Source organism: Lissotriton vulgaris, chromosome 2_1 (genome assembly GCF_964263255.1).
Source record: "Lissotriton vulgaris chromosome 2_1, aLisVul1.2, whole genome shotgun sequence".
NCBI lineage: Eukaryota > Metazoa > Chordata > Amphibia > Caudata > Salamandridae > Lissotriton > Lissotriton vulgaris.
In genome coordinates this window covers 2,062,859,521-2,062,875,420 of record NC_141687.1, presented here as the reverse complement: position 1 = coordinate 2,062,875,420, position 15,900 = coordinate 2,062,859,521, and the positions used below count along the sequence as shown (strand labels likewise).

Genomic DNA, 15,900 nt, shown 5'->3' with positions numbered 1-15,900 from the left:
CATGCATTCCAAAAGCAGATTTTGCAATCGCAAACGGACGATTTTTGCGATTCGCACCGTTTGCGATCGCAAAATCCTTTGATGCATGGGCCTATAAGTCTACTGAACTCGGAACAAATTATCACTTAAATGCCCGTTTTAAATAATGAATTTGTAACATTTAAGCAGCTGGGACAATGGTGGTCCCTTCTTTGGAAGGAAATAGGTCTTGCATTTACATGAGTTTCAGCTGCTGGCATTGTAAATGATAATGCCTTTAATTTGTGTGTTAATTAGCAAAGCAGATAAATAAAAGGCATTGTCATTTACAATGCCAGTTTTAACTCTGGCAAATGCGAGACATATTGCATTGCAAATGCTTGTTCTTAACAGTTTGCTTGCACAAACACACACACACACACACACACACACAAACAAACACACGAGCACCTACACAAAGCACATTTTTCCAGACATTATGACGCTGTGTGGCTGCTCTTCAAATAGCCATCTCTACACAAACCCAGTGTCAAGACATACCAAGGTAAGAAATGGGGACTTCGTGGGGAGTTGTGGGTCGGAATCGAAATTTGCCTAGCTTACGTAACGGTAAGTTTCAATTCTATTAAGGACACGGAGGCGAGGATTATGCTATATCTTCCTTCGCTTTATTAACATAAAGAATCCACAGCAGCTTAGGAAAAGATATAATAAGAACAAAAAATGCTTTACACATAAAGCATTGACGTAATGTTCAACAAAAAATCAACAACAACTCCCAAGAGTCTCTTTGTTATAATCATAGTCCACAGTCCTTTGTCACTGTTCATCATCCCTATATAACCGGACTTCCCATCATCTTCCTCCTCTTTCTTCGCGCAGATCACGCTAAGCCTCATTGGTCCTGTTTAGCACCGTCGTTGCCTGCCAAAAAAGGAACAGCATCAGCGAGGTGGCCCAGGAAAAGTTACAACAAGGCGAGGAGCATTCAGTGAACAACACAGTACAGACAACGTAAAGGAAAACGCTTTACTTACTGCCATACGGGTGGGTAGAGACACCACCGTAGTCCGGGTGGGATAATCCTCGCCTCCGTGTCCTTAATAGAATTGAAACTTACCGTTACGTAAGCTAGGCAAATTTCGATTCTATGTCAGGACCGGAGGCTTCAGATTATGCTAGTTTAAAGCTTACTTACCACCAACTGAGCTAAATCCACCACCGGCTTAAAATAAAACCTCTTGAAGGTGGAATCCGAGGACCAGTCCGCCGCTCGCATAAGGTCCTCCAGACGAGCACCCACCGAGAATGCCTTAGAGGCCATGGCCCCCCTGGCGGAGTGTGCTCCAAAGAGAGAAGTATTGATGCCCGCTTCTTGCATGACCCAACGCACCCACCTAGCGATAGTGGGGGAGGAGACAGCTTTGTGTGGCTTCCGCAGGGCAATCAACAACTGACGCTCGCCCGGAGGGCGAAGATCCAATGTTAGGTCCTCATATGCTTTGAGGCATTGCACAACACACAACTTAGGAGTGTCAGTAAAGGCTGGATAAGAAATGGAGCGCGACGACGTCTTAGTGCGTCGACCCACCGTAAAAGTAACCCCCTCCGGGGAAAAAATGCGTGCAGAAACATCCAGCGCGCGCACGTCCGAGACGCGCCTACAAGAGACCAGACATAACAACATGGCTAATTTCGCCGAAAGCTCCTTCAGAGACAGATAAGAATTCGCTGGCCACGATAGGAACAGGTTCAGGACCAAATTGACGTCCCAAAGGACGGAGTACCTGGGCTCTGGCGGCAGCGCGAGGCGAACCGCTCGCAGAAGCCGGCACACAAAAGGGTGTTCCCCTACCGGATGGCCATCGATGTTATCATGGCCCGCAGAAATCGCCGACCGGATAGCATTGATCGTTCTATACGCCAAACCCTTGTCGGCCAAATGAGCCAGGAAATTCAGCACGGGAACAAGGCCGGCGACCATGGGATCCAAATCCCTTCGTAAACACCAACGCATCCACTTAAGCCAAGCGGATCTGTAACGCTTCGTCGTACTATCGGCCCATGCTTTGGAGAGCAAGTGCTCAGCCGACCCCGAAAGGCCCGGGAGCGTCCAGCGTCTCCTGAGAGCCTCCACGCCACGAGGCGGAGAGTGTTCTGCATGACGAGAGGGTGAGGTTCCCGATCCGGGCTCGTCAGGAGCAGAGGAAACAGGGGGAGTAGGATTGGAAAATCCCAGGAAAGTTCCAGAAGAACCGGAAACCACACTTGAGACCTCCACAGCGGTGTAACCAACACCAGGTCCGCACCCTGGCGGCGTATTTGAGCCGCCGTTCGCATGATCATGGAGAACGGGGGAAACGCAAACGGCTGTTCCCGACTCCAATCCTGCAAGAACGCGTCCGTGGCCTCCGCCAGAGGGTCCGGCCTCCAGCTGTAAAACCGCGGCAGCTGGTGGTCGAGACGGGACGCGAAGAGGTCCACCGAGAAGGGGCCCCAAAGGGAGTGTAGCCACCGGAAGACTCCCGGATCCAGTTTCCACTGGCTGGCATCCCTGAGATGTCGAGAGTGCCAATCCGCTACCTGATTGGACTGGCCTGGCAGATACTCCGCCGTCACCGCAATGTGACGAGACAGGCAATAATCCCAGAAGTCCTTCGCTAAATCCGCCAAGGCGCGGGACCGAGGACCTCCCAGGTGGTTCACATATCGGACCGCCGAAACATTGTCCATCCGGAGCAGGACACAAGCCTTGACCGAATCCTTGGTCCAACAGCGAACCGCGAAGGAGCCCGCAAGGAGCTCCAAACAATTGATATGCAATTGTTGTTCTTCTGACGACCAGGCGCCGCCGGTGGAAAAATCCCCGCACCGGGCGCCCCAGCCCGACCTGCTGGCGTCGGACTCTATAATTAAGTCCGGAGCCGACCCGAAGATCGCTCGCCCATTCCATGCCTCCATGTGAGACAGCCACCATGACATCTCCTCCTTCACTTCGTCCGTGAGGGGAACCCACTGATCGTAACACATCCCACGGCGCAAATGCTGCGCTTTCAGGCGCTGAAGAGCCCTGTAGTGCAGCGGGCCCGGGAAAATCGCCTGGATGGAGGACGACAGAAGACCCACCACCTTGGCGACATGGCGTAGTGACGTCCGATCCCTCGCGATCGTCTGCCGAAGCAGGTGCCGTATCTTTGCGACCTTCCGGCTCGGTAGGCTCAAGACCGCCTGCACCGAGTCCACCACGAAACCTAAAAAGGTGATCTGCTGAGTGGGAACCAAGACCGACTTGGAGCCGTTGACGACGAACCCCAGTCTCTGAAGCAGGCCGACCGCTTGACGCAGTTGCCCTGCCAGCACCTCCGGGCACTGCCCCATGAGGAGGATGTCGTCTAAGTAAACTATCATACGGACCCCCTGGCTTCTGAGAAACTCCACTACCGGGTGAAGGACCTTCGTGAAGCACCACGGGGCCGAAGAAAGGCCGAACGGCAGGGCGGTGAATTCGAACACCTGGCCGTCCCACAGGAATTGTAGGAAACGACGATGAGGGGGGTGGATGGGAACGACCAAGTAGGCATCCTTGAGATCCAGTCGCACCATCCAATCCCGAGGGAGGAGCACGTCCCGAAGGAGGGGGATCCCCTCCATCTTGAAGTGACGGTAGACCAACCACCCATTGAATTCCTTGAGGTTGATCACAGGCCTCTTGCCCCCATCCGTCTTGTCTACCAAGAAGACGTTGCTGAGGAACCCATGCGGGTGGCGCGTTGATAGGCGGATGGCTCCCTTGCGCAGCAAGTCCGAGACCTCCCCGTCTATCAATCGCGCGTCGGAGTCTGAGAAAACCATTGGGCGCGGGGGCCTCACCTGAGTTGGCTGGTCGTGAAACTCTATATGGAAACCTCTCACAGTTTGCAAAACCCAAGCATCGGCAGTGAGCAACTCCCACTCCCCGTAAAAGCTTGCCAGCCGCCCCCCAATCGGAACTTGATCCAAGCAAAGTACACTTACCGGGGGCATTTCCTTGTCCGGACTTCTTTTGGAATCCTCTTCCCCCATAGCGTTGTCCCCTCGTGGGGTAGAAATTGGTGTAGTTGGCCGAGGTCTGGTACTGACCCCTTCCGGAGCCTTGTCCACGGTTGTTGGTCTGCTGACCACGGCCGATCGCGCGGCCCCTGCCGCGACCGGCCCCTCCAGAAAAACGCTGGTGAAACACCCTCTTGATGCTGGACTGGGCCTTGTCCAGCGACGTGAACGTGTTCACGAACTTTCCAAGCTCGCGGATGAAAGGTTCACCGAAGAGGCCACCCTGGGCCACTGCACCTGCCTCCGACGAGGCCAGGTCCCCCAGCTTCGGGTCCAGTTTAATAAGGAGCGACCGCCGCCGCTCCGTGGACAGGGCACAGTTGGCGTTGCCCAAGAAGACGATCACCCTCTGGGCCCAGTTGGAGAGCACCTCCGGTGAAATGGCGGTGCCATTCGCTCGAGCCTCCTCCGCCATATCGAGGATCTTCGTGGCGGGCCCGACCGCATCCAACAGCTTGTCCTGGCAGTCCCGCCAGGACCGATCGATCCCCTTCCTGGGGTCCTTCATGAATTTCGCCAGGAAGGTGGCCATCTTGGGGTCCAATTCTGGGGTCATAGCCACCTTCCCCTCCAAAGTAGGCCGAGGGCATTCCCCGCGCAGGCAACCCCTCGCCTCCTTCTCCAGGGGCTTGCGCAGCCGGCCCGCGACAAACTTCGCCACCGTCTCCCCCGGGGCCCAGGCCGCGGATCGGGGGTGGACGATCTCGTCCGGGTCCAGCATGCCCGACTCATCTCGGGGCATCTCCTTTCCCGAAGGCGCCGGGAGCCAAGACCGGGTCGACTCCCCGTCGTCATCCGTGTCCGGAGAGTCATAGATCGGGGAAGCGGGCGCCGTTGACAGACCGCCCGAAGTGCCAGGGTCCACCAAGGGCGTCGGAGGCACCGCCGTCGCCTTGGCCAGGAAGGCGTCCCGAAGACGCTCGAAGGCGCCCTTATCCACGCCTTGGGCCTCCGATGAAGGCCCCTCACCCCGGGGTCTCTTCGGAGCGGGCGGCAACCCGCCGGACGTCCCCGGGAGCTCGGGGGGCGGCGGCACCTGCGCCGCTGCCAGCTTGGCACACTCCTCTACGATGCGGGCCGAAAGGCGGTCCTCCATGGGCCCTACCACCTCCGACACACAACGATAGATGGAGCTGTCCGCCGCCTGATAAAACTCATCATCCTGCAGATAGGGGCAGGTCTCCTCATCATACTCCCCTTCCATGTCGGAACCAAGGGCAAATGCGGGGCACCCAAGAGGGCGGCAACCGAGAAAGTTCTCGAATGTGGGCAGGCCCAGCGGCTGCGATCACGTTTTGGGCCAGCTGACGTGGCAGGTGGGCTGCACCAACCCCCAAGCGCGCAGACCCTCCTCGCCGGGACCGGGTCTACGTACCCCTCAAGCGCGCTAGGCCACACACGAATAAAGAGGTGCACAGATCTCGCCCGAAGGCGATTCACGCGGTCAAACCGCCATACAGACCCCAAAGGGCGTCAATTTGTGAAGTACAGACCCGGAGCACCAGGTGTCAGAGGGGTACGCAAGGGTCGGCCCCTGCGCAAGCAGACCCCACGGCGCGGCTCCTCGCACCGCGGAGGCGCGCCGGAGGGTCGGCGAGGCGACAGGCCGCCCCCTTGCGGTCTATGTACACACCGCACACAAGTGGGAAAAAAGTCGCGTAGGAACGGCAGAACGTTCCCGCAACTAGGGGACTCTGAAAGGAAATAAACCATGCAAGGAGTCCCCAAAGACCGCAAGACACAAGTACAATACAAGAAGACAAATAGAAAAGCACTTATCTGGCTGCGGGAGCAGCGAAGAAAGAGGAGGAAGATGATGGGAAGTCCGGTTATATAGGGATGATGAACAGTGACAAAGGACTGTGGACTATGATTATAACAAAGAGACTCTTGGGAGTTGTTGTTGATTTTTTGTTGAACATTACGTCAATGCTTTATGTTTAAAGCATTTTTTGTTCTTATTATATCTTTTCCTAAGCTGCTGTGGATTCTTTATGTTAATAAAGCGAAGGAAGATATAGCATAATCTGAAGCCTCCGGTCCTGACATAGAATCTCAAACTGATCAGCTCTCAAGGTATGGTTGATGCTGCTTTTGCCTTTGGTCAGAATCAAAACTCAACATCATCAATGAGAAAGGGCAGAGCCTGGAAATTATGGCAATCGGCCATGGGGTAACGACTGTAATAATTGCAGAGCCGTTATCATTGAGGATTTCTAGGTTCTGTCCATCAGAAATGTTCCGACTCAAAGGTGATAAGAAACCTAAAATGTGCAGTGCTGGGTTATCACTAGTGCAAACAGTGCAATATACAAGAAGCATAAAGGCAGAACAGTTTGTCGTGCAACTGTGCATGTTGGTGGGTCTCTATTCACTCATTCCAGTTCCAAACCGATTTTTCCTTCGAGTGAATGTTCGAGGTGTTTCCCACAGCTTTCTATTTCTAGAGACTTCCCTCCCTATTTCTCCAGTTCAAGTCCTCCATTCTGCTCTAAAAATCCTGCTATTAATCTACAACTTTATGAAGATGTGCATCCTAAACCTCTTCCCTTTTTTTCTCCCATAGTCTTTGTCAGGCACAAAATAACTCCGCATGTTCTGTCACCTGAAGAGTAATTATAAAAAATGTGACGGAACGGACATGTTTGTTCCCTCTAGTTGGGCACCATGGTAAAAGAAAGTCCGAGATGGATACCCTTATAATGCTGGATAATCTTTCACATTCTTATGACACCTACAGTAACATTCACATCAATCAAAGGCAGCTGTGTCTTTTTTTTTGTTTCTCAACCACGTCTTGTTTTGAACCCTCGCCTACTGTTCGGTCCTTTCGCCTCTCCATTTCTACCACTATTTTTTCCTTCCTCCCAACATCCCATTGTGCCTGTGTATATTTCTCATTTCAAACTGTCTCTCAAGTTCTTTCTTTAATTTACCCGTGTGTCTCTGTTACCTTAACCACTCGCTCTAAGCATAGCTCCATCTAACTACCATTCAGTGAAGTAGGGTGACCAACTGGCATGGGTGTAAATTCAGGACGGTGAGTGGAAAAATTCAGGACAAAGGGTCAAAATTCAGGAAAAAAATTCAGGACAGGAGGTCAAAATCAGGATAAAACTTCGGGACAAAAAGTACGTTTTATGAACACATCAGAGGAGGTCACGCAATAGTATATAAGTAAATAGACAAACACAAGTACAAGTCAAAATAAATTTATATTAGGTTGAGTCAATTGTGCACTTCACGTTTTTCAGTATGCCCTCAGCTTGCTACCTTAGACAATTCAAAACTCGCATCTCGCTCCAGCAGGTACATTAGTCACCAGACAATGGTGAACCATACCTGATTATAAGTGAGGCCGCTTTTGTTGATGATTGAAAACTACTGGATATACAAATGACTTTGCAGTGCCAGCCCCCAAGTAACTAAACCTCTCCATCCCCCATCTCGAGCCTCCAAGGGAAACACCCGATCCGGCCAGTCCGGCCTTGCCACCACCCTCCAATGGTGCCCCTCGTCTTCACATAGACTGTCTCTCACGTGTGTTTAATTTCTTTTATAGTGTTACTCATCCCAAGTATGTAGAGCAGGGTGTTGGAGTGCGATACATCACACACACACATTATATAGAGACAATGAATCACATAAATGTGAAAGTCAATGTATAGAAATGTTACTTAATATAATGGGTGCTACAAGGTGTAATTCTTTCATTTATCATTCAGTCTTTCACCATTCAATCTGTCCTTCTATCTGTGTGCCCATCTATATCCAAACATATTCAACCATTTGCAAACCTATCCACAATGTATCCTTCCATCCATCATTTCACTCATCCATCCCTCCATCCATCCATCCTTTCACTCATCCGTCCAGTATTCATCCATCTACCCTTTCACCCCATCCATCCTTACACTCATCTATCCACTCTTCCACCCATCCATCTATTCACTCATCCATCCAGCCATTTACCCTTTCACCCATCCAGCCATTCTTTCACTTAATCATCCACCCAGTCACTTGTCCTTCCACCCATTCACCCTTTCAGTCATTCATCCTCTTTCTCTCTCCATCACCCTTTCCCTTATCCATCCATCCATCCTTCCACCCACCCATCTACTTATCCATTCATGAATCCATCCATTGACCCTATTACTCATCCATCCTTTCATTCATCCATCCATCCATCCATCCATCCATCCATCTGTTCTCTCATCCATCCACCCTTTCACTTCTTCACTCATCTATCCATCCTTTTGTCTGTCTACCCCCTTTCACTCACTCATCAATCCTTACATACACTTTCACTCATCCATCCATTCATTCATTCACTTATCAATTCATCAATCCATCCATCCTTTCACTCATCTATCAATCCATCCATCCTTTCACTCATCCATCCACCCATTCTCTCACCTATCTACCCTTCTACCCATACAGCCATCTATTTCCCTTTTCTCTCATCGATCCATCCTTTTTCATTATCTATCCATTCACCCTTTCATTCATCCTTTCACTAATCCATCCAGCCATTCACCCATTCCTTCTCTTATTTACTTACCCACCTTTTCACATTTTGAGCTGAAGAGGCCATTCAAGAACTTCACCCTTGCTATAGTTCCGAAAACAAGGGGTGCGGTGGTTGAGGGTTTACTATGCCCCTGCACATAGGCAATCTGAAAACGTATAAGTCATGAGTCAAGCATGATGCAAACTGCTAGGACGTGAGGTGACTGACATGATGGTGTTTCCAGGACTGAGTGGGGTAAAAAAAAACTGGGGGGTCTCTTCAAAGGGGGTGTTCGATGTAATTAAGTGCATGGCTTAAAACACCTAGGCTAAAAATCTGTGCTTGGCATAGTGTTCCGCCCGATTGGTATTATGCTGTTTTGGTCATTGCATCCAGATATATAATACAGCAAGTATCGTTACACCAACAAAAAGCCAGGACTATTGGCTTTGTCAATGGTTGTTAGTTGCCTACAATAAAGCAGCAACCAACACAACAGCCCACACTGCCCCATTGTCATTTTGTATGTGCCAATCATCAGCCCCATACAGAATGACAATGGGCGGGTGGGGCTGCACTTGAGCTCCAGGAGGAGTGCGAGGCGCCCCATCAGGGGGCTGAGGCTTCTCGCACGGGAGCAGTGCTGCTCCCTCCAAGGCCATAATTACAGACAAAAGGCGTTCGTAAAAGGGATCCTCACGGACAACGGACGTGAAGTCCATTTTACGAACGGTCCGTGAAATTTACGGGCGGTTGGTCACCCTACAGTGAAGTGATTTTCAGCACAGCACGTACACAGGTTCAGCCTTCGCAGCCCTGCATGTTTACGTTGTTTAACATAAACCCAATGCAATTGCATTACAAAATGGCTGGAGAAGCGTAGAATTGTGCAGGTTTCTGAGTAACTGACCTGTGGCTGGGTTGATGCATGCTGCTATATGAAAGTGGCACAGGGAATTGGCATGGTGAGAAACATAACGGTGCACTTCAAGCGTGTCTTCTTGACTAGCTGCCATTTCTGTGTGAGCTGCAAGAACGGAAGATCTTCTCTGGGCTCGTCTCAAACGCTTTAAATTGTTAATTGTCTGCAGTTAATAAGAAACAAAATGAAAAATAAGAAAGAGAAGCAAGCCATCAGGAATGAATGCCAGTCACTACAGTAATCAGAGTTAATGAATTAAAATGCATACATTTTGCATGTGCACATTGAAACTATACAATGGGGAACATCAAACATTCGATTTAAAGCAAAGGATACAAGCAGAGCTGATCACTTATTTTTAAACATGTTGCACGTGAACAGCTTTTTCAGTACCTGCATAAGTACAATCCTATTACCTCCAATGCATGTTGCATGTTGTCTTTTTGCCTTTCGGCATGGGGCAGGCTGCTGATTATACTTGCAGTACTTTCTTCAGAAATGTGACCCCCAAAAAGGCTATCTTCCGGTAATAACGTCTCCGCCCATAAACGACAGATGCCGTCTTGGCATGAGGTGAGCAATACATTACACACCGAACACCTGCAGATGAATAAAATAGTTTTTCAACAAAGCTGTCGAACAATATAATAGTATAAAAATAATGGCAGAAATGTAACGAGACAAATAATTTTTAAGTTTTTTGAAAACCTGATGTTTTTCGTTTCTGTAAGGATTGGATGGTAGACAAACATGAAGAATCTACCAATGCAAATATTAAAGATTAGAATTAGTAAAGCCTGGTACGGCCTGCTTTTTGAACCCTGACTAAAATATTGTGTAAAGCCTGCAGCATTTAAAAAAAAAAAAAAAAGCTGCTTTCTGTGTACAATTGCATAATGAAATAAACAACTTAATCTGTGAGATGCATAATAGTCCATAATTCATTGCAGTGCAAGTACTCCATCTGAGCCAAGAAAATACCCTAAACAGCCAACAGCAAAAGCTAAGGGCCAGTCGGCTGTAGGAATGAAACAACAATATTCCGCAGCATTCGCAATTGTAAAAGGCTGCATGCATGATGGAAAGTTCCATCCTGGGAAAACACATGCTCATTCCCTAGGGGATTGTACTGTGCAGCTGGCGGAGCTAAAAGCTCCGATGCTATAACTAAAAAATACAGATCATGAATTTCCCACACTAATTGTGTGCAATTCATTTTACCATGTCCAGTCCTAAAACGAATATTTACATTATTGGAGCGAGAATGGATTTTGGGATTCCTCAGGTTGCACAGTAAAGCACAAGATGCTGTGGGAACAAGTGGCAAAGTTGAAAGAAGGCCTGCGCCGGACTCAAGTTATTCATACATTGAGTCATCAATGTGTTGGCATTCACATTGAAGAGAATTCAATGGTGGACGAAGGTTAAGGTTAAGAGAGAGATGGAGAGCACGCCTCACATCCCAGCGTACACCAAAGGCTGCCTCGCATGGGTGCAGACACTACCCCACCACTTGTCCCTTAGACCCATCGACTCTGAGGCTTACGCGAGAGATAATAGACCACAATGTTACCTACTCTCATGCCAAGATGCAAATTGAATGTGAGATTTCTCGTGTCTACCAATGCCATTGTTACTACTGTGATGTACGTAAATACAGAAAATAAAAATAACAATATTTTTCCCCCCAAAAAAATTGAAGTCCTGGCCTGTGGATGGCTGACAATGCCACTGATGGGGAACATAATATGCATTCTCAATTACTGGAGACAGCCAATGGTTCCTACTCAGATGAACGCCTAATGGAACGTGATCAGATTAAACACTGGGGATGTGGCGAATAGAAAGTTAATGACAAAATGTTGACCGTTGACTAAAGATGGGGACATCTCCTAGGCATTGCAGAATAGAAGAACGCCATGCTACTTCTAATGGTACCCGAGTCTATATACACTCAGTATACCATCAAGCTACAGAACCTCATTTTAATTCCCAGATTTGGGATCTTTCCTCTCCCCTCCTAAACGCTCCCCCGAATATGGAGCATCATTAGAAACATTTGACTCACGACCAGCTTCCTTGACCTCACACAGTAGCAAACACCCCTGCATCAGCTCTAAGATTGACCCTCCAAAATCCGGCCAGGAAGGGGTTGGTGGTGCTATTACCGATATTGACAACACCCTTCAGCAGTTAGTGCCATATTTCAGAACATCATTCTACAGTCAGACAAATCTAAACTGCTGTACAACCCACTGCGAACCCTGTTACACTACATTTTGTACCATCTCACCAACCTCAACAATCAATGATAAGACAAGGTCATCTCCTTGCCCACACCACCCTGATCTACTGGCAATACATGAGACCTGACAGTGAACTCAATTGAAACTCCCAACACACGCCAAAACACCCCCTCAAATCAGAAAACCCAATCGCTTGGATTACCCCACCCTTTCTTCAGTGGCTGAAGGCACTAATTCTTCTTACAAGTTATTTGCTTGACCCTTGGGATGTTACTGTGAACTTGATGCATATGTATGAAAACTCATGGCCACATGCTTTTTCTCACTTCTAATAAAAAATTGTTGGAAAAATAGGTAAATAAAAAAGGAGCAGAAACAATGAGGGCAGAACCTCACAGCCCATTCGAGTCAGTCACCACCACAGCATACATAAAAATTTTCCAACAGCATATGACCTATAGACTATGACCTATCTGCTTACTGCATCTAGCGTGAAAGTGATTTGCCTTAGCTTCTTTCATGTGGTTAATTTGTGATAACCCTGGTTTATGGTTTTAACACTCTTGGTAATGTACAGAATGTCTTGGTGTCAATTACAACATGTTTACCACAAACTGTCAGTGAGTTCAGGGTAATACTTTGTTGATGTGCATTGTTTTTGCAGACTGAGTATAGGATTCGTTGTAGAAATTTTGGAATGTTTGCCAATCTCTTTTAAAGTTCTATGTTAATAGTGTTTAAATGCAAAAATAATGCTTTGACAATTGTGTTAATAAAGGTCCACTAGGTAATTATTTATAAGAAAAAAAAAGGTTAAGAGTCTAGTGATGGCGAACTCTGCTTCCCACTGGCGTGGAATGGGCCTGAAAGCTCGACTAGGAAAGCTTTGAGGCAGATGCTGTGGGAGCGGATGTGGACTGACCGGCTCTCTGACCCCCTGCTCCGCCACGGCTTAATGCAAGTTCGCGACCGCGTTGAGGTTGGTAGTGCGGCCTGTGGCAGGACGAACGTGTGGGGGCGCCCCTTTTGTGGCCAAGAAAGGAGCGAAAAGCAAAAGTTTGCTGGTGCTGGGCCGACAAGCCCAAGGACTTTGCCGTAGCCCTGGAGTCCTTAAGCGCTCCAGCGCGCTATCTGCCTTGTCGCCAAAGAGGCGATAGCCATAAAACGACATGTCCATGAGGGTGCTCTGGACATCCCCTGAAAAATTGGTGAACCTCAGCCAGGCGTGACGACGAATCGCCACCGTTGTTGCAATCGTTCTGCCCAGCGAGTCTGTGGTGACTTGTCCACATCTAATGAAGTACCGTGCTGCATCCCGCCCCTAAGCAAGAGCCTGGGCGAGCCGTGTCTTGGCATCCACCGGACACTGGAGCAGCACGTCCGCCACCGTATCCCACAGAGAGTGGGTGTAACGGCCAAAAAGGCATGCAGTATTAATGGACTGCAACCCTAGACTGACAGAGGAAAACAGTTTCTTGCCAAACTGTTCCAGCCTTTTGGATTCTCAGGCCGGGGGTGCAGTAGAGAATGCGGTTTGGGATATGGAGGCCTGGATAGCCAGGCTCTCAGGGGTGGGGAAGGTGGACAGAAAGCAGGGGTCGCCCGGAGCTGGGCAGTGGTGCCGGGCCACGTTCCAATCCACAGGAAGAACTGTGGTGGGCTTGGACCAAGTGCCCATCAGAACATCAGTGAGTGCCTCATTAAACTGTAGCAGAGGCTCCGAAGAGCTTACTGGTGGCTAAAGCACCTCAGTGAGGAGGTTAGTCCTCACAGCCGCTGCAGAGTACTCAAGGCCCAGAGCCCTGGCCGCCTTGCACAGCACAAGTTGCTCCCTCCTCCGTAGCCACGGAAGGAGGAGAGAGAAAACCAGTGTTAGACGAAGTGTCTAGACCACTGGCCTTCCCTAGCTCATCTGCCCAGTCCTGACTTAACTGGCACTGCTGTGCCAGAGGGTCCTCAGACCCCTCCCAGTCCTCCCCTTCATCTGTGTCCTGATAAACAGGCAAAAATGGCGGAGCCGGGGCATAGGTGAAAAGCTCACAAGTCTGAGTCGGCGCAGAGCGGCGCCGCTCAGAAGCCGAGCCCGGGCCGGGGCTGAAGCGTCGTCAGAGGACGGCACAGGAGGTGGCACCGAGGGGTTTGGCGCCAACAGAGGAGTCGTAAGGTCAACTGAGGTCAACCGGGATCCAGGCCTGGATCCCACGGGGTCCTGCGGCGCCGGGACCGAAGCCACCGGCAACACAAGGCTAGGACCACCAGTCAGACCCGTGGGGCCCAAAGGCTCGCCGGCGAGTCTCGATGGCGGAAAGAGAGTCCTCATGGCCACGAGGAAGTCTCTGATCTGCTCCGGAGTCTCATTGAGCCCAGGGACTGGAGGGTGTGGGGCTGGGTGCGACTGCGCGGGCTCTGCCGGAGCCGCGTGGGCGGAGCCACCCGAACCCTCGGCCGAGTCACGCAACCAACGAGGGGAAGTCGAAGGTAGACTATGCTTCTTAGACTACTGTTTGCCAAGACTTACCCAAGTGCGAGGACTTGGATCCATACGATCGATGATGACTGTGGCTCCGCGATTGGTCCCTCGACTTCCTCGACAGGGACCACGAGCGGCACGGAGCAAACTGCCGGAGCTTGAGGAGCTTACGGGAACGCTCCCGCCTAGCCTTCAACGTCAAGGCCCGGCAGTCAGGGCACGACTGGTCATTGTGGTCGGCCCCCAAACAGTAGAGACACCGGCTGTGGGGGTCGGTAACCAACATCAGTCGGTGACAGGCTTCACACGGCTTGAAACCGGGCATCCCTAATGGCACCAGGGTACTGCTGACGAAAACTTCTCGGATCCGGACTGGTGCCTGGGGATATTCTAAGGTGCGGAATCTAACACGAACGTGTTTCTTTCAGATTAATCAATACATGATACCATCACACAGGTAAGGTGAAACAAATGAAGACTGCTCTGGGTGGACTTTCCAGAGCAACTGCTAGAATGATGGTACCTCATAAAGCCCACAGCAACCATCAGATATTGCACAACCCTGCCAAGACTGACAACTATATTCACAGTTGAGCAAGGCACCAGAACTAGCTTAGGTAGGATAACATGCTTTATTCAAGCAGCTAAGTTTCTGAACTTCCTTCCAACGAAAACCAGAACCTTTGAAATCACCATAGAACTAAGGAAGACAGTGAGTACCTGCTATGGTACAAATAGCGCTATGAAATTGTATTTGATGAGAACATGCTTGTTTATTACTTTTTGCAGCACATCTGAAATCGGATTTGATGAAGTTGTTTGTAAAAATATTCCTAACACCACAGAGGGCAGAAAGCTGTACTAACTAAAATCAATCTTGGGCTGCTCTCAACGGATGCAATAGGGCTGCAGGAATACTCGACTCTGTGCCCCTCTTAGGTAGATGGCCCACAGCATATACTACAGTTAGTGGCAAAAAACACATTTATCTGGATTGCCTTTCTGACACTCTTCACCAAGCCTCAAGGAGCATATTGTCTATTGACATGGATTTGCTACTCTGACCCTCTTCTAGAAACAACTGTTATGTGATATACTGCTACTTACTCAAACATTAAGACCTTAATGGATGCAACACCATAAACTGCTACTCGTAATATTGATATTTTAGTATTGCTGGACCCAAAATTGTTGCTGTGATTTTCCCATAACCTTTTGCCTTTACTCCTGCTGCTTTTGCTGGCCTTGTTTTTGCTGGTTCTAGAACTACACACTTTGCTACTTCTAACCAGTGCTAAAAGTCTTGTGCTCTCTCCCTGAAACAAAGTAACATTGGCTCATACCCAATTGGCACATTCAATTTACTTGAAAGTCCTTAGTAAAGTCGACCCACGTGTACCCATGGTCTGTAATTTAAATGCTACCAGTAGGCCTGCAGCACTGGTTATTCCACCCACTTCAGTAGCCCTTTAAACATGTCTCATGGCTGCAATTTGCAGCCTGTGTGTGCAGTTTTAAACTGCCTTTTCGACCTGATAAATACAATCTTTTGCCAGACCTAAACCTTTGTTTTTAATGCATATAAGTCACCCCTACTTTAGGCCCTAACCAGCCAGGGGCAGGGCGCAGTGCATTAAAATAGTAGGACATGTACTTTTAAGTTTTATATGTGCGGGTAGTGAAA

The 15,900-nt window shown here is 49.4% G+C and overlaps 1 protein-coding gene across 2 annotated transcripts in view; it reads right to left on the bottom strand.

The window, feature by feature from the left end:
• The window catches only part of DMXL2 (Dmx like 2), a 2,078,996-nt gene that overhangs the window by 1,922,352 nt on the left and 140,744 nt on the right, over positions 1-15,900 (bottom strand). For both annotated transcript variants that reach the window (XM_086958287.1, XM_086958289.1), the window contains exons 8-9: positions 9,917-10,100; positions 9,489-9,663 (exon numbers count right to left, since the gene is read on the bottom strand). In XM_086958287.1, coding sequence (XP_086814413.1) covers positions 9,489-9,663; positions 9,917-10,100 — 359 coding nt within the window. The remainder of the gene's footprint in view (positions 1-9,488; positions 9,664-9,916; positions 10,101-15,900) is intronic.